This window comes from Sinohyriopsis cumingii, chromosome 16 (assembly GCF_028554795.1).
Source record: "Sinohyriopsis cumingii isolate HCF-2022 chromosome 16, ASM2855479v2, whole genome shotgun sequence".
Lineage (NCBI taxonomy): Eukaryota > Metazoa > Mollusca > Bivalvia > Unionida > Unionidae > Sinohyriopsis > Sinohyriopsis cumingii.
In genome coordinates this window covers 99,403,980-99,428,538 of record NC_142976.1, presented here as the reverse complement: position 1 = coordinate 99,428,538, position 24,559 = coordinate 99,403,980, and the positions used below count along the sequence as shown (strand labels likewise).

The following is a 24,559-nucleotide window of genomic DNA, read 5'->3' as shown; positions in this document are numbered from 1 at the left end:
CAGGTTGACAGGTAATCAGGTTAATGATGAGGTCAACTTGAGCATTAAAGAATTTAGTGCCATTTTTAACATGGAGTTGGATGCAGAATATTGCAGAATTTTGTGAATGCAAAAACTTTTTCAGTATTCATTGGATTGCTATGAAACTGAAAACATAATCATCAGACAAGTCATTGTACTTGTACTATTTTCAGAAGGGTTCTTAAGTTTTTTCTTTACTGAGACAATTGTTGATCATGGAGGTAGAGGTTGGGTGAGTAAATTTAGTTCCGTTATTGTCATGATCGCGAGATGAAGATATGCGATTGATGTTAAGATCCTGTATTTACATTTTTGTAGCCCTCTGTCTTGTAATCATACGATGCAGTCAGCTTGAATTTGGAATAATATTGCTGTATGCTTGTGTCATGACCTATTATTTAATTAATAGTAAATACTAATTGATACTAATTAACAAGATAATACTGGTTAATACACTGAATAGTCTCAAATACTGTTAACAGTGTCATTGATGTTGGCTATTGTTAGAATTAACTGCTGGCTGCAAGGTAGTGCTGTACACCTTTTATGGTTTGCATAAACCACGTTGTAATGAGGGACTGTTTTATTTCAGAACCCCTGTAGTGTCAGAAGAGGGTGCTGGGAACCCAGTCGGGGAGTTACAAGAATTCACCCAAAAGAAGCTTATGAAGCCACCAATATATGAATTCACCAACGAACAGGGACCACCACATGCTAAGGAATTTATTTGCACTGTCAAGCTAGGAAAACTTGCAGAAAAGGGTTCGTAATCAGAATTATAAAAACTAGTTAATTTTAATTCCATGAAATTCAGTTTTATATACCTTTGTACAGATAAGGGTATATATGAATTCTATTTGTCATTCTGTCTGTCTTCTGTCCATCATACAATTTTTTGATGGATTACCATGAAACTTGGTAAACATTGTCATCATCTGAAGATGTGTGTATCAACAAATTTCTTTGCTCCCACAATTTATGTAAGAGATAATGCCATTTTTCTTGAAGCAGAATGTGGTGTGTGACAAAATCTTTTGAATGTCACTTGGATCACAGATTTCAAAGAATTGCCATGAAACTTGGTACATAAAAAGGGCATCATTGGAAGATTTGAACGTCAGCAAATCATTTTGCAGTTATTATCTTGATGTCTTGCATTTGAATCTGTATGAAAAAATCTTATTAATGCTACATAGTTTTTGATAAATCGCTGTGAAACTTAGTACATATAGGATCATCTAAAGCATTGCATATTGACAAATAACTGTTTGTTTCAAGTTACTGTAACTAGTAGCTAAATCTTGCAAACATAATTTCATTAGATTGAAGTTTGAGAAATTTTACAGTCATCATCTGAAGATGTGTATCCCAACAGATGATTTTGCTTTTTTTACTGGTTGAATGGATGCCATACATTTTGTATAGACAGAATCTTGTGAAAAGTCTAGTCTTATTTTTTAATGGCTCATTTTTCATAATTTCTGTTTGATTGCCCTTTTCATCTTGTGGCTCGTGCATTGTAACTGTAAGACATGTAGACAGTTTTTATACTTATGGTCTTCATCTGAATATGCACGTATCAACAAATTAGAGTGCTCCTCAGGTTTTCCTTAGAGTTATTACCCTTTTTGACTATTTTCTAACGAGTTAGAAATGTGACTGGGTGGGACCATTATGCTACATGTCTGCGGCATGATGCCCCAGTGCTAGACATCACTATCAACTGTCACACTGCAGACATCGTAGCGATATGACTGAATTTTTTTTTATTACTATAGACCATTTTCCATCATGGAATGTGGGATAATCACACATATATATATGTGTGTGCGTGTGTGTGTGTGTGTGTGTGTGAGGGAATTGCTGACCACATTTTGCATTTATTTTTGCAGGGTTATCAATAACCCAGTACACATGAGGCTGAGTGGTCAAAAGCGCTTACCTTTACTGATTGATACCAACTCACCTCTATCCGAGTAGGTCAGAGTGTCTGGCTAGGTCAACGTGGGTATGTGAGAAAGGTGCCATTAGCTTACCATTTGTTAGTTTTATGCAGTGGTTTTTCCCAGGTTCTTCCACTGGCCACCATATATCACTTTCGTTGAGAAATGTCATTCAGCCCACAACATAACCCATTACCCTGAATATTTCACACAAATTTAAAATTGTGTATTCCAGGTAAATTTATGTGCGAGAGATTGTGGTGATGCACTCAATATTCAGTGAGAAATCTATGAGTATAAAAACAATGTCAACAATAAAAGTAACAATTAAAAGACCCCTGTATGTCATAAACTTGGGAACATAAAAATCTAAAACTTAGTGACAGAACTATTAATTGTAATCTATAGTCAGAATGCAACTTGGCTGATTTGACCCAAGTTGATATTTGGACCCTTATCATCATAGTCAGTCTTACAAATAATGGTCGTTTGGTGGTGTTGTTATTATGGGTTTAATTCCATTTTTCTGAACAAGATAGGCTATTCATGGCAGCCAGTATAACTGGTGGAGGAAAACCCTGTGAAAACCTCAGAAAGAACCACCAATTCACAGGAAGCTACTGGCTAGCTTTATTACCCACATTGACTGAGCCCGAGACTTGAAACCATGCAGACAGATGTGAGATGGCAGTGATCCATTTTTCTGAGAGCTTTAGACCACTTGGGGCCCTTACAGTTGTTTGTATTTACCACAGACATGATTTTTGTCCATTTTAAAGAAAAATCTGGTTTTCTTCTCTGTGTAATCCATTTTTTATATCTGATCCGATTAGTGAAGAAATGTCTGTCCAGTCCCATTCTGCAGTGATCCTTGTGAAGTATTCATTCAATATATTCTTTAAAATACGACTATTGTAATGAGTATTCTGATTGATCAGAAGTTTCTGTTCATCCATTGTAATGGAAACTGATGGAAAGAAAGAAGCATTCTTGCAAAACATTGCATCTCAAGGTTTTGAGAGAGAACAGGACACAAAACATTTGGATAAAGGTTTGAAAAAATGTGTGGAAATGGGAATGGCTCAAGTGGAAAGTTAGTAGAAAATGAATTGCACAATTTGTAAGAAACTGAATGTCAGAGGACTGGCATTTCATTTTCTTTACATAAAAGATCTGAATTGCACTAATTGCAGTTTAGAGCAGCAGCCAGCACCTCCAAAAGAAGTTGGATACAGTGAAATTGAATGTCACACAAATTACAAGGAGGTGCTTGAAAAGAAGAGAAACCCTCTTTCAGAAAAAAAAAGAGAAAAATATCAAACACTGAGCCTAAAACGTTAGTAGTGACAGAAGGAAAGCAAAAGAAATATTTGTCAAGGATGCAGAAAGAGCAAGACTGGTTGTGTCCATTGGAGGAAGAGACAAATGGGTTGAAGTGATTATTTGTATATAGTTCATGTATTTGGGTGTTTTATTTTTGATTTTTTTCAGAGAAGAGGAAAGTGTAATATATTATTTGCTGCCAAATTGACAAATTATTGTGACTGAACATTGACATGCACATGTAGTAAGTAGATGTGACAGTGAACACTGTGGTCCAATAAGGTCCATGAGTGTACAATTCACTGCCCCTTGACCCCCAAACTCAAACACCCCCACCCCCACCCCGCCCACATACACTGCCCCTTGACCCCCAAACTCAAACACCCCTCCCCCCTGTATGAGTGTAAATTCACTGCCCTTTGACCCACAAATTAAAACACCCCTCCCCCCATATGAGTGTACAATTCACTGCCCCTTGACCCCTAAACTCCAACACACACATCCCGCCCACATTCACTGCCCCTTGACCCCCAAAACTCAAACACCCCTCCCCCCGTATTAGTGTACAATTCACTGCCCATGACCCCCAAACTCAAACACCCCCACCCCTGTATGAGTGTACAATTCACTGCCCATTGACCCCCAAACTCAAACACCCCCCCACCCCTGTATGAGTGTACAATTCACTGCCCCTTGATCCACAGACTCAAACATCCTTCCCCCCTGCACATTTTTTACAGCTTTTATTCATGGAGGACAAAAATCATGTCTGTTATCAGAATGACCTAAGTCAATATTTGGACACATCTTAATAGGCAGTCTTAACAAGTAACAGTTGTTTGTATTTACCAGAATAATGACATGACAGCCATAAGAGACCAAATGAAGTTAAAACACCTGGATTTGCAATTCAGTGTCCACATGGAGCATATATTGAAATGGCCATATTGCTGCATGAGAAGACAATCATATACACAAAAATAGTAACAAATATGCATGCATATTATTTCAACCAATGATAGCTGGGGATTCAATTCACTGCTGACCCTGACCTTGACACTTCTAAAATTCATGTTCTTTTCTAGAAGCTGGAAAGGGATCTCTTAAACTACTTTAACTGTATCGTGTTGTAAAAAAAAACATGGAATCACATTATGCATGGAATAATTGAATACAGCCAAGTACACCACTCCCTCAATAACTCGTGTCTTGATAAATTGCAGACCCACTTATAATATGGTACCTAGTGTGGATCCAATGTTTTTTAAAAAGAAAATATTTTGAAAAATTGGCCCCTAGTGTTGCATGTTAAGAAAATCTTGAATTGGTAAATGAGACCACAATATATTGTTTTATTGTAGACAATTATTGTGAATTATATCTTAAAACAACAAATCAGTGAAACATTTTGGTGAATGTTAACAGATGGCAACTTTGAAAGAAATGAACACCAATTAAAAATGTCTTGTCAGGTGAAATTAATGTTTTAATCTGTTAATTATGTTTCCATGTAAATGGTATATTTATTTATTTTGACTGCTCTTCAGTCCATCCAGTTATCTTTTGTTTTGGGGGTAACAGTGAAGAAGAATAAAATCCATTAAAGATATTTCTCAGAAATTTGGTACACTTTTTAGATTGCAAGTGTAGATGTGCCTTTGCTATTTACAATTCTTCAATTTAATGTTTTTGTCCAATTGTCCATCCATTCATCATTCACGCTTTTATTTCCAGAGCAAAGCTCCACAATTGTTTAAGATATCTTGATGAACAGTACGTCTATTAAACTAGTGGTCAAGATTTTTTCCGTTAGAAATTCTTCCATTTAAATGCTTTTAAAAGGAATTCTTCCATTTAAATGTTGACCACTCAAGTGGCCTAGTGGACAGAGCGTCCGCCTCAAATGCGAGAGGTCATGGGTTTGATTCCTGGTCGAGTCGTACCAAAGACTTTCAAAAATGGTGCTAACAGCTGCCTTGCTTGGCGCTCAGCATGACGAGGTTAGTGTTAGGACTGGTCAGCCTGGTGTCAGGATAACATGACTGGGCATCATGCTACATGTCTATGACATGATGCCCCAGTGCTAGACATCACTATAAACTGTCACACTGCAGACATCGTAGTGATATGACTGAAATTTTTTTAAAGCTACATTAAAAATCCAAATCACATATAGACAGACACACACTCACACACACCATTTAAATGTTTATAAAAGTTTTTCTCCATCCATCTATATGTCCTTCATTCATTCATACTTTTGTTTCTGGAGCAAAACTTTAAAGTCATTGGGTATTTTCCTGTGATGCTCAACATGTATATTGGACTATTAACCTGGCCTATTGAGGATCATTTTGACGAGGCGGAGGATATTATTTAATGTCATGTCCCGTTTTCAAAGGCAGGTGTCAAGGGAAGAATGAAATAATTTAAATACAATTTACAAGAAACTTTTTCATCAGTTGTACAGTAGACACTGAGAACAGGATGTTCCTTTGGAACAAAATGGAATCTTTTCCACCATATTTTTAAAACAAAAACATTTTCACAGAATAAAATCAATTTTGAGCATTAATTTTAGCAAATGGATGGGATTTTTTGCAGGTTATCTTAGACCAATAAATCACAGAAATTTCCCAAAAATAGCAAACTATACAATAAAATAACCTGCCGTTTGGCATTCTTGTGAAATTTCTTGTTAGGCCTGCATTGTGGAGGGATAAAAAAGAAATAGTAAGAACTTGAACTGTTTAATATCAGGTACTGGACGCTCAAAGAAAACAGCAAAGCGTAATGCGGCCAACAACATGCTGCAGCATTTAAGAGGGTTGATGGAGGAAAGTGGAAACAATGTGGTCATTGAGGAATCGGACGATGATGATTCTATACCACTGGTATGATGAACATTGATACACATACACACACACACAGATGTACAGACATGTGGATTGACATGATTTGTTATGATGATTCTATACCACTGGTATGATGAACATTGATACACAGACACTCACACACAGATGTACAGACATGTGGATTGACATGATTTTTTATAATGATTCTATACCACTGGCATGATGAACAGTGATACACAGACACTCACACACAGATGTACAGACATGTGGATTGACATGATTTTTTATAATGATTCTATACCACTGGTATGATGAACATTGATACACATACACACACACACAGATGTACAGACGTGTGGATTGACATGATTTTTTATAATGATTCTATACCACTGGTATGATGAACAGTGATACACATACACACACACACAGATGTACAGCCATGTGGATTGACATGATTTGTTTTGATGATTATATACCACTGGTATGATGAACATTGATACACGGACACTCACACACAGATGTACAGACATGTGGATTGACATGATTTTTTATAATGATTCTATACCACTGGTATGATGAACATTGATACACATACACACACACACAGATGTACAGCCATGTGGATTGACATGATTTGTTATGATGATTCTATACCACTGGTATGATGAACATTGATACACAGACACTCACACACAGATGTACAGACATGTGGATTGACATGATTTTTTATAATGATTCTATACCACTGGTATGATGAACAGTGATACACAGACACTCACACACAGATGTACAGACATGTGGATTGACATGATTTTTTATAATGATTCTATACCACTGGTATGATGAACAATGATACACAGACACTCACACACAGATGTACAGACATGTGGATTGACATGATTTTTTATAATGATTCTATACCACTGGTATGATGAACATTGATACACAGACACTCACACACAGATGTACAGACATGTGGATTGACATGATTTGTTATGATGATTCTATACCACTGGTATTAATGAACAGTGATACACAGACACTCACACACAGATGTACAGCCATGTGGATTGACATGATTTTTTATGATGATTCTATACCACTGGTATGATGAACATTGATACACAGACACTCACACACAGATGTGCAGACATGTGGATTGACATGATTTTTGATAATGATTCTATACCACTGGTATGATGAACATGGATACACAGACACTCACACACAGATGTACAGACATGTGGATTGACATGATTTTTTATAATGATTCTGTACCACTGGTATGATGAACAGTGATACACAGACACTCACACACAGATGTCCAGACATGTGGATTGACATGATTTGTTATGATGATTCTATACCACTGGTATGATGAACATTGATACACATACACACACACACACAGATGTACAGACATGTGGATTGACATGATTTTTTATAATGATTCTATACCACTGGTATGATGAACATTGATACACAGACACTCACACACAGATGTACAGACATGTGGATTGACATGATTTTTTATAATGATTCTATACCACTGGTATGATGAACATTGATACACAGACACTCACACACAGATGTACAGACATGTGGATTGACATGATTTGTTTTGATGATTCTGTACCACTGGTATGATGAACATTGATACACATACACACACACACAGATGTACAGACATGTGGATTGACATGATTTTTTATAATGATTCTATACCACTGGTATGATGAACAGTGATACACAGACACTCACACACAGATGTACAGACATGTGGATTGACATGATTTTTTATGATGATTCTATACCACTGGTATGATGAACATTGATACACATACACACACACACAGATGTACAGACATGTGGATTGACATGATTTGTTATGATAATTCTATACCACTGGTATTAATGAACAGTAATACACAGACACTCACACACAGATATACATACATGTGGATTGACATGATTTGTTATGATGATTCTATACCACTGGTATGATGAACATTGATACACAGACACTCACAGATGTACAGACGTGTGGATTGATATGATTTGTTTTCTTTGCTGTGATGCATGTATGCATATGCCTGGGTTTGCACAGACCATGAAAGTTTGTGAAATTTCAGGTGGCCGTTTCATGTTCATGAAAGTTCATGAAAATGTCTTTTTGTTCAAAGGTTTGTGAAAGTTTCGGAATGTTGAGGGAAATAGGAGTTCACATTTCTTTGTTATGTTTTATTTTCATTCTTTTTTATTACAAAATCTATTGAAAATATAAGTGTGTTGATTGGTATTATGGTATTTACCATTGTCTTATCATTAAGTGAACAAAGGGAAGTAACTCATGTCAGGTGTTTGTAGGCTAATGCATGCATATTTAGTTCATCTTCCAACCTTGTTTTTCTGAAAAAATTTGTTACCATCTTCAGAGTTGTAGAGACATTATTAGTCATGCAGAATTAATTAGTAATTTGACACTTTATTAAATCTTTTGGACTTCTGTCTCTCAAGCAGTGCCTGTGCTCTTTTCAAGCCAAATGCCTTTTACATATTAAGGCTATGAATTTAATTAGAACTTGATTATTTTTCTTTGTTCCCTAATAATATATTATTGCTTCGTAATTACCATTGTTTACATAAGTGTATATTGCAAACATGTTATTTTATAATGGTACAAAGAAATCAATTCATAATACAAAATGAAAATTGCCTGCATGGTCTTTATATCTATCTTTATATGTTTATTCTTTATTTGTAAAAAAAAAATGCCCACCCACATTGTTACATTTGATTCAAACATCAGCTGTAAATTGGTGGCCTAATGGTTAAAGCATCTGTCTCAGATGCGCAAGGTCATGGGTTTGAACCCCAGCCGAGTCATACCAAAGGCTTATAAAAATGGTATTAACAGCTGTTTTGCTAGGAGCTCAACATTAAGAGGTTAGTGTTAGGACTGGTCAGCCTGATGTCAGGATAACATGACTAGGTGGGACATGATGCTACATGTCTATGGCATAATGCCCCAGTGCTAGACATCACTATAAATTGTCACACTGCAGACATTGTAGCGATATGACTGAAAAATTGTTAACGCTATGTTAAAAAAGCAAATCACACACACACAAACATGGGGGACCCAGGTGGCTAAGTGGTCTAAAGCACTCACCTTCACCAATCACTGCCATTTCACCTGTGTCTCCATGGGTTTGTGTCTCTGGCTTTTTTCAGGGGGGCCTCGAGTGGTCTAAAGCACTCTCCAATATCGATCACTGCCATCTCACCTCTGTCTGTGGGGGTTTGAGTCTTGGGCTTGGCCAGTGTGGGTATGTGAGAAAGCTTGCCAGTAGCTTCTCGTGGGTCTGTGGTTCTTTCTGGGGTTTTCCCAGGTTCTTCCACCTATTAAGCTGGCCACCATGTATAGCCTATCTTGTGCTGAAAAATGGAGTTAAGCCTTATGACAACAACAACAACTCTGGCTTGGGCAGTGTGGGTGTGTGCGAAAACTTACCATTAGCTTCCTATGAATTAGTTTTTCTGGCTTCTTCCTCCACCATTTATACTGGTTACCATGTAAAACCTATCATGTCTTGAAAAAAGGTGTTACTCCCCAACTCCAACCCTCTAAAAAATCACGAGACACACACCAGTGTACAGATGAGCTAGTTGTCTCTCTGACAGTAAATTGATTTCACTGCAGTTGTTTATCAAGTATAACTGTCAAGGACAATAGTCTAATGCATTTCTAGACTGGACTAATATTGTGAAATTCAGAGGATATATATAGTTTCTGCTTAAATTTTTCCAGAATCTAGAACCTAAAGCATCCTATACAGCTCTGAAGGAGGGCACAAAGAAGATCCCTGTAGCAAATCCTAAACAGACTAAAGAGATTCAGGTTAGATAAATTTCCTTCCAGAGTGTTGAATGAGCCTTGCATCCAAAAATACTTAAATTAAAAAGTTTTGGATTGCTCCCCAGATTGATTTATCTTTTACATAGAAAATTTTAAAAATAGTAATATTAGGACTTACTTTAAGTATTTATAAGACTGGTTTCCATGGTTACTATTTTAGCATTATCATATTAGTTCTTAGAGAACCAGGAAAGAATGAAGTATCAGCTACCTTCATTGTAAAGTATATTTATATTGAAGGAATACAAATTACTTGTTTTTCATTATAGACTAAATAAAATCTCCATCATTTGATTCCACCATAACATGATGATGAAGAATTGTTACTTTAATGTTAATTGAGCTGAATCACAGTTGGCAACCAGAAAGGCGTGCTTGCAAAATCCTTCCCAGACCAGGTCAGGTCAGCAACCTGTGTTTCTTTCCACAGAAGGTGTTTTACTCTAATTGCCTTATTAAAAAATAACCTTTTCTGTGTTGCTGTGGTATAAATACTAATCAGCAAATAACTCAGTCATGGGGAATAATCACTGAATAAATACGTCATTTGCTTAGTGCTTAGGGTGCTGCCTTGTGGCAAGAAGGATGTGGCTTTGAATCCAGCCCAAACAAGGCTAGGTCTGCCACTATGTTGCCTCTCAGGATAAGGCATGTTACTCTAGTTACATAAGTACAATATGAACTTTAATGTGTTGATGTGCCATTATCATTCAGTCAAAAGTAAACATGCTTAAGCTACAGTTCAAAGTTGGCCTTGTGCTTCAACCTTTTTAGCAGACTTAGTGGTAGTGAAATCTATCCTGTAAAAGAATGGCCAATACCTGTTTCTGTTTTTTTATTTTTTATTTTTATGGGGCCCGCTTCCTCAGTAGCATCAGCAGTATTGCTGTCCCCAAAAGTATGAACACTATCGCTTTCCTAACAGCATCAGCAATTGTATGTTTAAGAATTTGCAAGTAATGGTGTTTGCATCATTGGGTGGTTTACACATGACAAATCACGTTCTACAGAACCATTGATAAACATTATTTTATGTTAAAAGCATGTTTGTGTCTTTTTCCTATCTTTTCCCAAAAGTTTCATTTTTCTCCTGCACAGAGATTCTACCAGAAGATGGTTAAGAACGCTAATAAACAAATAAAGAACCTTCAAGACAAACAACTGAACCTTCCATCCACAAACTATTGCCAGATGTTACAGGAAATAGCGGAGGTCCAGAGGTTTGAGGTCACATATACTGATATTCCGGAGCTCAGTGCTTCAGGTAAGATAATGTTTTGGAATTAGGTTCAGGATGTCTGAATTACATACATAGATGTTCTGGACCTTTGTATTTCAGGTAGGATGCAGATTTTGAGGATAGGATCAGGATTTATGGATTTATACATGCATATTTCTGCATTATCACTACTGCTTACAAGCAGTCATTACAAAGTTTTGTGCTGTGGGTAGTGATACTGGTTTTGTGGGGTAACAATCAGGATTTATGGAGTTGCCCATCCTGATTTCTGCATTGTCATTGGTGTTCACATATGTTGTCAGTACATGTGAACATAAGATGATTGATCAAGGGACTATATCATCATAGGATGTTTGATCATACTTCATGGAATTGAACACATTTTCAGTTTACAAAATATGGAAATTTTAATTGTTAGAGAAATTGAGAAAATTATCCACCAATTCATTTTTAAACTGGATGCTTATTTATTTCTAACATTTTACTCATAATACATGAGTGAAACCTGTAATAAAATTATTTTATAAAAATTATATAATGGGGTTATTTTAAACTATAAGCAACTGACAAAATCACTGAGTGAATTTTTAATTTTATTTGATTGACAAGCTTACAAGGCAGATCTGAATGGCTTTGTATACTGCTTGAGTCAGGGCTGTGAATTAACCTCAGATTTATTTATCCCCAGGGTCATTTGAGGAGAAATTGGGGTGATAGGCCATCGATCCTCAGAGAAATTAATGACATAATCATTTGTTGGTAATGAGCAGTCATGGCCGGTTATCTTTCCAATAGGTGGAGCCAGAGAAAAACCTGTTCCCAATATTTGGTTATCCTTGGACTTTATCATTCTCCAGAACAATCTGTTATTGATCAGTCGAACAGTTTTGTATTTAAACCTTAATAAAAAGTTTTTATAACATTGCATTGTTTTGGTGAATAAATGTGATACATGATCACAGAGAGGTATTTCCTTTTTATGCAGAAACAAGAAAATGTTATTTTCCATGTTTGACAACAATATCACCGATTGTGCCTAGTTTTGCTGAACCTATTGATTAACTCCTTTTTTGGCATAGATAACTTGGCTTCTCATCTTGTAAACTCCTCTCTCTCTCTCGGCCAATAACATCCATGATGCAAATGAATGAGACATTTTGCAAAGCGAAGTGAAGATGCTATATTTTTGTATAACTTGTTTGTTAAGCAGGAAGTATACCGGATATAATTTTGGACCGTTTTGTTCCATGCTGCCACCTATTGGGTTAAAGGGAAGATAACTGGCTACAATCCCTCATTTAGACAGCTTATTGCGTGGCCAAAAAAAAAACCAAGTGAATGATTATTTATAACATTTTACTCATAGTGCTGGAGTGAAACCTATAATAAATAAATTTTTAATTTTATTTGATTGACAGGCTGACAAGGTAGATCTGTTGAATGGCTTTGTATACTGAGTGAGTCAGGGCTGTAAATTATCCAAGGATTTATTTATTCCCAGGGTCATTTGAGGAGAAATTGGGGGGATAGGCTGTCGATCCACAAAGATGATAATGATATAATCATTTGTTGGTAATTTAGACAGCTTATTGCCTGACCGAAAAAGACCAAATTATCAGATTATAATTGTTAACCAATCACCAAGCTTGTTTTGTAACATTCTACTGATCAAACATTTTGCATTCATCTTTGTGAGAGAAAAAAGAAGCCAAAATGATTGGACTGAATAAATTTTCACGATTTAAAATGCATTTAAAAAAATGAGTATTTTAATAAAAAATGAGGAATTTAGAGTGAAGGAAATTGGCCAAGATGTGAAGAATAAATTTTACCTTCAAATGTTTTGAAGAATTGAAGACAGGTTTAGACAAACTGATATCAAACTAGGCGACATTTTATTGAGTATGACTTACTGAAACAGGCATTATGCAATTTGTGTACAAAGAAAATATATTAACAGCCATTGTAGCTCAGTTACTCTTGAATATCACATCAGATATTCAACGAAACATTTGTCACAGAAGTGCTCGCATTACAGTATTGAAATGTTGTTTAAACAGTTCAGTAATGAACCCGAACCATTGGGAGATGTTACTATTACCAGTACCTCTGACACTGAGGCAGCAACTGTCACATTCCAACATATTATTTCAGTGTGTGATAGGCTAGCAAATGCTGAGTTATGCGATTCTGGGTTAGTTTTAAGGGTTTTGAATCAATAAATTTCAGGAGGTGTTGCCAACCTAGTCCCCTACCAGAATGTTGCCTTGGATCTGCAAGGGGGCCTATGCAGTCCGCTCGACCCCCGACATACAATTTTCCTCCTTTTTTCATAAATGTTGTTCACAGCCCTGGTGAGTGAATTTTTAATTTTAATTGACTGGCGAGGTAGACCTACTGAAAGGCTTTGTGTTCTAAGTGAGTGAATTTTTAGTTTCAGTCAACTGACAAGGTAGATCTACTGGTACATCATGGCGAAAAATCTGACTTATTTCTCCGATAATTAATACTATGTTGGGGTGGTGGGTTGTTTTGCACCATTGTAAACAGTTGCTTATTTGAATGAATAAGCAAAAGTGACATGAATTTCTATTAGGCTTTGAAGTCACAAATTTATAACTCTAACTGTAGAAATGTAAACCTGTGGTTTTCATGTACTAACTTTGGCTTATTAATTATTTTTTCGTTTTTTAATCTATTTTCATACATAATCAAATAATCCATGAGAACTATGATCAAACAGTTCAAGATCAAACAGTATTCTTATCAATGGTTTATGAACAGTCATCCTATGATCAAACAGTCCTGAGATCAAACAGTACTCTGATCAATGGTTTATGATCAATCATCCTGTGATCAAACAGTACTCTAGTGAATGGTTTATGATCAATCATCCTATGATCAAACAATCCCAATATCAGACAGTACTCTGATCAATGGTTTATGATCAAACAAGCCAATGATCAAATGTCCCTAAATCTTCACATACAGTCATTCAAGATCTCAGTGCATCAGGTATAGTGGAGACTGTTACATCAGTCGCTTACTGTATATTTTGGAAACTTCTTTTGTGTGAAATGTTTTGAACTTTACTTCAAAGTCTGCAGTTTTTATATCCTACTGTCTTAAAACTTTCAGAATTTTTTAAATTTTAATTCCCATCATTGCATGAATTTCTTTCTTTAAAAGACATGGGGAAAAGCATGGAATATGGGGGGGGGGGTGAGGAGGTGATCTTGAGTTTTGCACTCTAAGTATTGAGCATTCTGGATTCCTCTATTTGCACATAAGGTATATACACCATGGACATTTGGCATTTCCACATTTTGTTGCAATTTGTTTCATATAATTTAGTCATAATCTTTACACTACCTGCATAAGACATCGTTAAAGTCTTGTCATAGTTTCAGGGAAACAAAGCTAAAATAATTTAAATGAATTTGGCAGCTGAACAGTAAGCAGACTTTTTCAGTGCCATCATTGCTGCAAACAAAGTGCATGTGGATCACCTTGGAAAATAAACTGTACTGTTAATTGTAACAGTATTTTTAAACTGTCACTGTTTATTTTCCATTAACTGTAGCCCCCAGACCAGATCAAAGTTTATCATTGAATGATAGCTTTAAATAAACTGTACTTGTATTTTGTGCAAGCTTTTGGGTGGAATCCTGCATTTTGCATACCAAACATTTTTGAGAACAAGTAAAAAAAAATCGTAAGTTTAAAGATCATATTTTGTTCTGTCATTTTTTATTTTGCAACGGGAACAGCACTTTTTTAAAATTACCAATATGAGATTAATTCATGGAAATTGTTTCCTCTTCTGTAGGACAACACCAGTGTTTGGTTCAGCTGTCCACCATGCCAATAGCTGTCTGTCATGGAACTGGCCCCACTGTCGATGAATCCCATGCTCAGGCTGCCCACAATGCCTTGCAGTATCTGAAAATCATGACCAAGTCATAACAACGTTTCCCAGGACGTCTCATAGCCTCACGTTGACAAATAGTACTCATAGGAAGGGAATTGACAATAATTCTATTACCAATTAACAATATTTAAATTTGTCAGCTTTCTTTTACTACTACTTTTGTCAATGTTTTTTATTTACTGTCAACATCTTCAAGTATTCTTATGTTGCTGAGCGTACGTTAGTGGCAGATGAGACATATAGCTGTCACTTTCTCTGTCAGCAGCAGGAGCAATAATGGTTTGTTACAGTTTTGTTAAAGATTTTCATTTGCAAATAATTCCTCCCCTTTAATAGATTATTATTATACTTGGCATGGATCATTATGAAACTGAGATGGTTTATGCTGTATAACATTGTACTTTGCATGGATCATTATGAATGATATGGTTTATACCGTACAACATTACACTTTACATGAATCATTATGAAACTGAGATGGTTTGTACTGTACAACATTGTACTTGCCATGAATGATTATCAAAAAAAGACAAAATATACTGTACAACATTGTACTTTGCACGGATCATGATGAAACTGAGATGGTTTGTACTGTACAACATTGTACTTGCCATGAATCATTATTTAAAAAAGACAATTTATACTGTACAACATTGTACTTATCATGAATCATTATGAAACAGATGGTTTATACTTTGCATCATTGTACATGCCATGGATCATTATGAAACTGTGCTGGTTTATACAGTACAACATTGTACTTGACATGAACCATTATGAAAATGAGATGGTTTACACTGTACGTAGCATGAATTGTTTGCAAATAATTCCTACCCTTTAATAGATTCTCATTATACTTGTCATGGATCATTATGAAAATGAGATGGTTTATACTGTACAACATTGCTTGGCATGAATCATTATGAAACTGAGATGATTTATGCTGTACAACACTGTTTAGCATGAATTGTTATGAAACTGACAAATTATACTGTACAGCATTATACCTGGCATGAATCATTATGAAACTGAGATGGTTTATACTGTATAACACTACTTGGCATGAATCATTATGAAATGGAGATGGTTTATACTGTTCATCATTGTGCTTGGCATGGATCATTATGAAACTTGGATTATATTGTACGTCATTGTACCTAGCATGAGTCATTATGAAACTGAGATGGTTTATACTGTACATCATTGTACCTGGCATGAGTCATTATGAAACTTAGTTTATACTGTACAGCATTGTACTTGGCATGGATCATCATGAAACTGACAGTTTATACTGTACAGTATTTGGTATGAAACCTTATGAAACAGACAGTTTATACTATACATTATGTTTGGTTCCTCTTTTGACTTGGAGGTGAAAGTCACAGTTGAAGAGAAAAATGGTGCTAATCTTTTTGTTACAGTTGTTTCTTTTGTTGATGATATTACCCCAAATGCTTGATGGATTTTCTTCATACTTGGAGCTGAATCTTCATTAAGTGAATACAGTTCATTAAGCAACATGCCCTTTTGACCTAGGGGTCATGGTATACTGTCCAGAACAATTTGCATTTTAGTATTTACATTTGCTTGTATTTTGAAAATGCCTTGATGTGCTTTCTTCATGAATGGGATAAAGCAAAAATAATTCATTCTGCGATAATGTGTTCTTGCCTCTCTTAATTGGGTTCCTTTCATACTAAATTAGCATTAAGGTTTCACTTGAGGAGTTTTCATACCAAATTAGCATTAAGGTTTCACTTGAGGAGTTTTCATACAAAATTAGCATTAAGGTTTCACTTGAGTTTTCATTTGCTTCTGTTTCCCAAAGCCCACAATGTATTTTGACCATTTCATTTATGCAACATATTCAAACTTGTGACTTTTGGGTCACCATTTCATTTATGCAACATATTCAAACTTGTGACTTTTGGGTCAAGGTCATAAATTTTACAGCAGTGCATTGATCATTGGCTCGACATGCAGAACTTGGCCTTGTTAGGTAATTATAGGCCTGTCGATGTCGAGATTAGCGAACCACATAAAAGTTGGATGTCCTGTAGAGTTTTCCAAGAAACTGAAAGATGAAATCTCACTGTATGGTATACTTATTCAGTTTATATTAAATGTAAATTGTATTTTCCCTCCTATGAAATACAAGTTGTGTTTTTTGCAGTTATTTTCTGAACCTTTTTTAACTGTATTGTAATTATGTAAACCTCCTGAATGTACACCACATTGATTTCTTTTCAGAGTATTGTAATGATGTAAACCACCTGCAAGTACACCACTTGGATCTTTATCACTGAGTATTGTAATGATGTCAACCTCCCGACATGTTTTATGGGGCAAGGGAATTTACTCTGCTTACCTCATCATGATATAACAAGTAGATTTGCCATAAAATGCCAAAATCCAAACCAAAAATCTGTTGTAAATTTTGAGTTGCAAATCTCAAGGAGAAAACGGTGTGGGGTTGTATTCTACAAATGAAAGACATCAAAGTTCTCAACTCTTAAATTAGTATCTTCTGGGTTTTCAATGAAATACACGACTTAAACTGAATTATTCATTACAGGGCTGGACACATACTGCCTTGATACACTTTGTACAGTGATCTGAGGTAGATGGAAAATACTGACACTTGATGCTATGATTTACCTTGGGGTTTTTTAACAGAACAAAATTTCTTAGCTTACCAAACCATAAGGCCGTCTGAGCTTTGGCTTTTTATCTTGTGTGTGTTCTTCTATCAACAGTTGCATCATCTAAAAAAAACAACAACGCTGCACCAGTTTCAGCCCAGCTTGGTAGTAAGCTTTCTGGCATGATGGCCTTTCAAGTTTTTACAAATAATGCCAATCCACTTTCAAAATTGGCAACCAAATCTGAAAGTAGAACTATCTTTAAACAATACTTGTCAGAAAATGCTAAACAGAATTCAGACAATTTTGACAGAAATCATTCCAGCATGAAAAATGTGAAAAGTTTTAACATAACGGTGCTAATCAGCCATTAAATGTACCTGCGATTAAAAAACAGAAAGACCATCAAACATCTCAAATTCTGCTAAACAGTTTGACCAAATTTCGCAGAAATCATTCTTGCATGAGGACATTTAAAATTTATAAACACGATGCCAGTCTGCTATAAAATGTTGCCACTGTTATTACAAATAGAAAAATCTTTCAACTACATTTTGTCAAGAACCACTTAACAGAATCGAAACAAACATGACAACACATCACATCATTCTCAAATAAATTTTCCAACTAATGAAGGTCGTAAGATCCTACCATTTCAATTTTAAGCCAATTTCAACACAACCAACTTAATGCTGCTGCATTTGCAAATTTGGTATCTTCCCACAAAAGTTTTAAAGTTCAGAATATATTGCTGTACTTTTTTCATTGTTATATGGAACCATGAGCTTCAGGCCAGCAGCTCTGGAGAACTGTGTGAGCAAGTGCTGCTCAGATTTACTCAACAGAGTATTGTCAGTCACTGAGTGAACTGGCAATGCGTTTGATGCCCTCATCATGCTTTCAGTAGTTACTTTGAGTGCTGGTAGGAGTAAATAGGTCATTTATATTCATACTATTCACCCGTACCTTATTGTTGTGAAATCTGCGAGAGATTAATTGATGGTCTTGTGAATCAGTCCAAAACTTCACGTGTAACTTTTTCAAATTGGTATGAAATAAAATTATCTTGTACAAAAAAAGCATGGGTGGGGGAGAGAGACACAAACACTAGTCACCTATATAGGTACGTGCTATGTTTGAAAAAAAAAACAACTATTGCTTGCACCAAAAGACCCAAAATGTCCAGCCTTTTCACTCCTCTGGAACTATCTGGCACTGATCAAGAAGGTTTAAATTTGGGGCTTGACCCCTCTCTTTATGATTGGTTAAGTTCCAAAAGACCCATTGTTTTTAAAGTGGCAGGACATGTATGCGATATGATGGGGTAGTAACCAAAACCCAGTGAACACATTATAAATTCTCATTAGCCCAGCTGAATATTCCAGTTGTCCATGTTTGTGGATGGGATTAGTTAGCTCTGCATTATGCTGTTTAGCAATTATTATAGCTCAGGTACATTAAAATTAAATACTGTGGACTTTTTTATTTTCACTTGTGCATTGTCCAGTTTTATTGGGCCTATATTTCAGTAAATGCCCATGTGTATGCTAGTCCTAATGTTACCTCATAGAATGAACTAGTTTTGAAATTTTGTCCAGTTTTAGCTGAAACATTTGAAACATTTGTTTCAGTTTTACGTTGGGAATTGGCATTATCTTAATCACAATCATAGCCTTTCAAGAATCTCAGATTTTCAGACCTGTAGCTACAGTATAATTGGTAATAATTATGTTGGGTACCTTTTGAAATCATGATTTAAGCACACACACCCACATCAACATAGAGAGAGAGAGAGAGAGAAAGAGAGAGTGGTTTTTATTATGTATTTATAAACATTGTAAATTTCATAGCTTTTATACATTCATTGTCAGTGCAAAACAAGAACTAAATGAAGGGGGTATAAACTTTGGCTTCAGTATATTACGGAGATAATGGCTTTGAAATATTCCTAAACTGAATATCAGTTTGCTAAAGACTTGATCATTGATTAATGAAATTTGATACAGTTTTCACGTGTATTTTTTTGTGTTATGTTGAAAGAGTTATTCCCCTTGATGTTGCTCTTCTTTTGCACACTGGGTGCAATTTTTTACAAGAGACCTGGCATAATTACTATGAGATACACTGTGGTTCAATTTGTCTTCCTATTTGACAAGAGTGAGGTTATTTCATATCCTGGGAAGTCTAGGACAATAATGTTGTAGTGTAAAATGTTATTGTGTTATGTAAATCTATGTATGTTATGATATCCCTAAACATTTATCTTTTTGCGTGATCAAGTAGAAATTAAATTCCATAAGAAATAAGCTCTTGTTTGTTTTCTGTCATTTTCCAGTTTATGTGAAAGATGAGGTTCTAGCTTAGTTAAATGGCTTTTTGCTTCAGGGACATCAAATCAATTTTGCACAGAAACAAATTAAACTTTGAAAATAAGACTCCTGAATTTTATTTATCACACAAGCGCTTTCTAACAAATTCAGCAATGTAGATCAGCTGTTTTTGTTCCTTTTTTGGGTTTGTCCATATCACCTATTGTGGTTTGTCCATATTCCCTCTTGGGGTTTGTTCATATCCCCTCTTGGGGTTTGTTCATATCCCGTATTCGGATTTATCCATATTTCCTATTGCCATAAGATGTTTTGTTGGTGCAGCTCTGAAATGTGTCTATAGATTATGAAAGAATTTTAAAGCACAGCTATAAATGTCCTCATCAGTGTGCCAGGTTGAATCACACCAACCTCTTGCACTCCATGGAAAATATTGAAATTCCTGTGATATTTGATGTCATCAGAATGTGCAACAAGGACATGGTAATTTACATTAAAAAATATGACAACTTTATAGCAGGCATCCAGTCCAAATAAAATTTGATAAAAGCTGAAGGCAATTAGCATGCAATACAGTATACTCTGAGGATTGCTGTCACATGTTGAATTGACTTTCATGTACAAGTTCCACAGAGAGCTGCAGTGGCTCATTGGTTAGTGTGCTAGAATCAAACCAAAAGGGTATAGGATGACATGCAACTGTTAGGTCAGCCTATGTTGGCTACCCAGGTGTGTCAGTGGCAGTGCACTTTGCTCTGATTGCCTCAGTTCAAATAATCGACTTGTGTTGCTTTGTTGTAAAACACCATGACAATTCCCCCAAAACAAGCAAGTTCCACAAGTACAGAGAGTGTATATTCTGGATAATATATGGAATTATGGTATTAAGAGTATACACACACACACACACACACACATATATATATATGTGTATATATATATATATATATATATATATATATATATATATATATATATATATATATATATATATATATATATATATATATATATATATATATATACACACATACACATACACATTTGTCAACATGTCATATTCTTCCTATAAACAAACAGGAAATTGGTGGTCATTCTTTATTTACCACCATCATCATGTAACAATACCGACAAGCAACAGACCTTGGCTTATACACAGTGTTAGGCTCATACTGTGTTCAAATTACCGTGTCTGAACAAATGGTTTATGGAGTCAATTACCAAACTTCACTCTGAGCAGGAAATATACAGTGAGCAAGAAGTAAGTAACCCTGAGAATGGAAACAGCGGCAAACAAAGAAGATTGTATAACCAACCTGTATGTCTTGCGAACTCCATTGATGAGCAAGATTTTATGAGAAGTGTCTCAGTTGGTGGATAGATGCAAACCATAAACTGTGGAAAAATAAAGAACTTAGAAGTTTTTTTAAAATAATTAAAACGAGTAAATTAAAGAACCCTTGCACTGCCACTGTGGTAATGGTCAAGTCTCCAATTGGTATGGTATCAGAAGAGGGTGTAGATATGGGCGATCAACTCTCCCCTTGTAGTTTTATCCTGTAAGCAGAGATTTTAAAACACTGAGAAAAAAAATGACAATATTATGGAAATTAACATGGGTTGTATAACCTACTTTCTTATTTAATAAACGGCGTAAAATTTGCACATTAGGTCGGCAATAAGTTAACGTGTCTTCTTGAAAGTCAAACGGTTTCGAAGAACGAATTTAGTACCAAGCGAAGAAGCTTCTCGGTCTTCTTTGTGCATCGAGGTCGTAATAGCGAATGTCAGGCAAATGCGGGAGCACAATGTATTGATTGACTTCGGTAAGGAAAACGTGGTCGTAATAGCGAATGTCAGGCAAATGCGGGAGCACAATGTATTGGTTGACTTCGGTATGGAAAACGTGCGGATAATGTTTGGCCATTTCTATAATTCCAAACGTTTGAGGCATCCTACTCGACGGCAGAGCCAAAAGGCTCATCGAACCTTTAAATTGTATTGTCCCACATTCATGATGGTTCCTTTCATGGTGATTGTTTGATATTCTGTACCTTGTTCTGAATAATATTTCAAAAGAAATTCTCCTTCGTATCAGGAGAAAGCATGAGCCGTAACTGCAGCATATCGATGACAGTCCCTGTAACGCTGAATGTCCTCTTCGCTGTAAGTGTCATCGGTAGTGTACGGTATGAAAGCCGCAGGTAGGAGCCACTAATTGTTGTCCATATAAAAATATAAGGAAATATTTTAGTCACCGCCGGGTACCTGTGGTTTTCCATAAAGTAATGTCCAAGATCCATTCCGCAAAGTCGGCAAGAGTGGGGTCCTCGAAAGATTTTTACACGTCCTTCTGGAATCATAATACAATTGGGACAGTGAAAAAATGCAGGTTTTTGTATACACATCTCACAATCACGAGTTTTGCAAATATTTAGGGGTGTGGATGCCAGTCGCTCACGTACAAAGTCAAAACTCCATTTGTTTCTTTTTCTTCTTATGCTGGGCTACCTTTCAATCTTCCTCCAGCTCATTTTCATATTTTTGGATGCAACATTGATGTTCAAAGTCTAAGATTTGGTCCAAAACGGCATCTTTTATTTCCTGGACAAACCTGTTCCGTTCGGTTATGTTCGAACAAGATATCCACAAGTAGTGCACAACCTCAATAAAGCGAAAGTACTTTTCTGCTGGTTAACTTGTTTTATATGATGTTGTTTTGCAACAAGGTCAGCGACAAAGATTCCTTTGCAAGAAGAGCAATGAATTAGTTCTTTTCTTTCAGGAATGCATGGTTTGTAGGCTAAACACTCACGGCATCTCTCTCCAAAATGAACGTGTTGGTTGCAAGTAGTACATTCTTGGTCACATTCCTCGCAAAATTAATTGCATCTAAGAAATTGTGTGACACAGGAAATGATATTGAAATATTATTGATGATACACATGAATGCATTTTCCGACGTTGAAATCGGGTCCTCGACACACGAACGACTTGAGGGTATAATTTCAACGTATACTGAGGAAGCAAGACAATCATTTCAGGAATGCCACACGTTCTCTTGGGAACTGCTTGTTTGCTGCAAAAGGAGTTCTGCTTCTCTTCGTTGCTTGGGTCTGGCCAATCGTCTAATGTTCATTCTATGCCTTTTTCCATTCTGCTGTCACATTCTTCCCGGCATTCGGTTTGACCACGAAGATGGCACGGGCTAAGCACATTTCTGCGTGATGTGAAACTTGTGTCTTGTAAAGAGTGGCTTTTCCATTGATCATGTTAAACGGGCATTCGATTGTTGAACCTGTTGAATTTCCTCGATGACCTTGGAAGGTTTTAATTCTGTTAAACTCGATCCGAAACGTAGGCTGACTCCAAACTGTCGTGTTTGATGGAGAGACTCAAACAATCGTCGTCTTTATCTTGGTATTGTCATTTCAATATCTCTAACAATGAACCCCTCAAATCTAAAATAAAAACTGCTGCTTTCTCTTATGGCACTTCAGGCTTGAACTCTTTCAATTGTATTATGTACTTGTAAGCAATGGTTCGAAAAAAATTTCAAGTTACGTTTTGTGTCTCGATAATGTGAATATAAATTTAAGGAGCTATTGAACGACTTTCTTTTTTCATGGATCTTTACCCTGTGGCAGAGAAAGTAGTACGTGCATATTAATGTTCACCTACCGGGTAAGTTCAGAATCACTAGCATGTACCTGTGCTAAGACATAGCGTATGAGATGACACCGTACGTCGTCGTCGTCACATGGCTTCTTCTGGTTTCTCGCTAGAATAGTGTGATCTTTTCATCTTGATTATTGATTGAAATATTATTTAACTTCGTTAGTTCTATCTCTCTTTCTCTCTCTCTCTCTCGCTCGATATATATATATATATATATATATATATATATATATATATATATATATATATATATATATATATATATATATATTATAAGTACAATAATAATAATAATAATAATGAGGACTTTATATAGCGCCTAATCTTTAGAAGCTCTAAGCGCTTTACAACATTAAACAACACCTATAAGATAAAAAACATATAATTATATGATTACAAACACAAACACACTGACGTTAGAAAATAGAAAAAAACATACTGAGAATATTTAAGTTAGGTAACATTATTAGGTCTTTAAGTTTGTTCTTGCAGTCGAAATAACAGTTTTGAGAGCAATCTTGAATGGGATCATTGTATCTAAGTTCAGTTTACAATTCATTCCACTTTGCTGGGCCCTGGTATGTAAAAGAACGCTGTCCATATGACTTTGTTTTCATAGTGGGAATAATGAGTATACGATTGTCAGAAGAGGAGCGTAAGTGTCTTGCTGGTGTGTA

The 24,559-nt window shown here is 35.8% G+C and overlaps 1 protein-coding gene across 4 annotated transcripts in view; it reads left to right on the top strand.

Annotated features, from left to right (window-relative positions):
- The window catches only part of LOC149781054 (interferon-inducible double-stranded RNA-dependent protein kinase activator A homolog), a 47,915-nt gene extending 27,732 nt beyond the window's left edge, over positions 1 to 20,183 (top strand). For 3 of the 4 annotated variants that reach the window (XM_089938189.1, XM_089938190.1, XM_089938188.1), the window contains 5 exons: positions 614 to 783; positions 6,048 to 6,181; positions 9,957 to 10,046; positions 11,163 to 11,328; positions 15,134 to 20,183. In XM_089938189.1, the coding sequence (XP_089794315.1) occupies positions 614 to 783; positions 6,048 to 6,181; positions 9,957 to 10,046; positions 11,163 to 11,328; positions 15,134 to 15,270 (697 nt within the window). In that variant the 3' untranslated portion in view covers positions 15,271 to 20,183. The remainder of the gene's footprint in view (positions 1 to 613; positions 784 to 6,047; positions 6,182 to 9,956; positions 10,047 to 11,162; positions 11,329 to 15,133) is intronic. The other variant, XM_089938191.1, reaches the window with a different exon arrangement.
- The last annotated feature ends 4,376 nt before the right edge of the window (positions 20,184 to 24,559 follow it).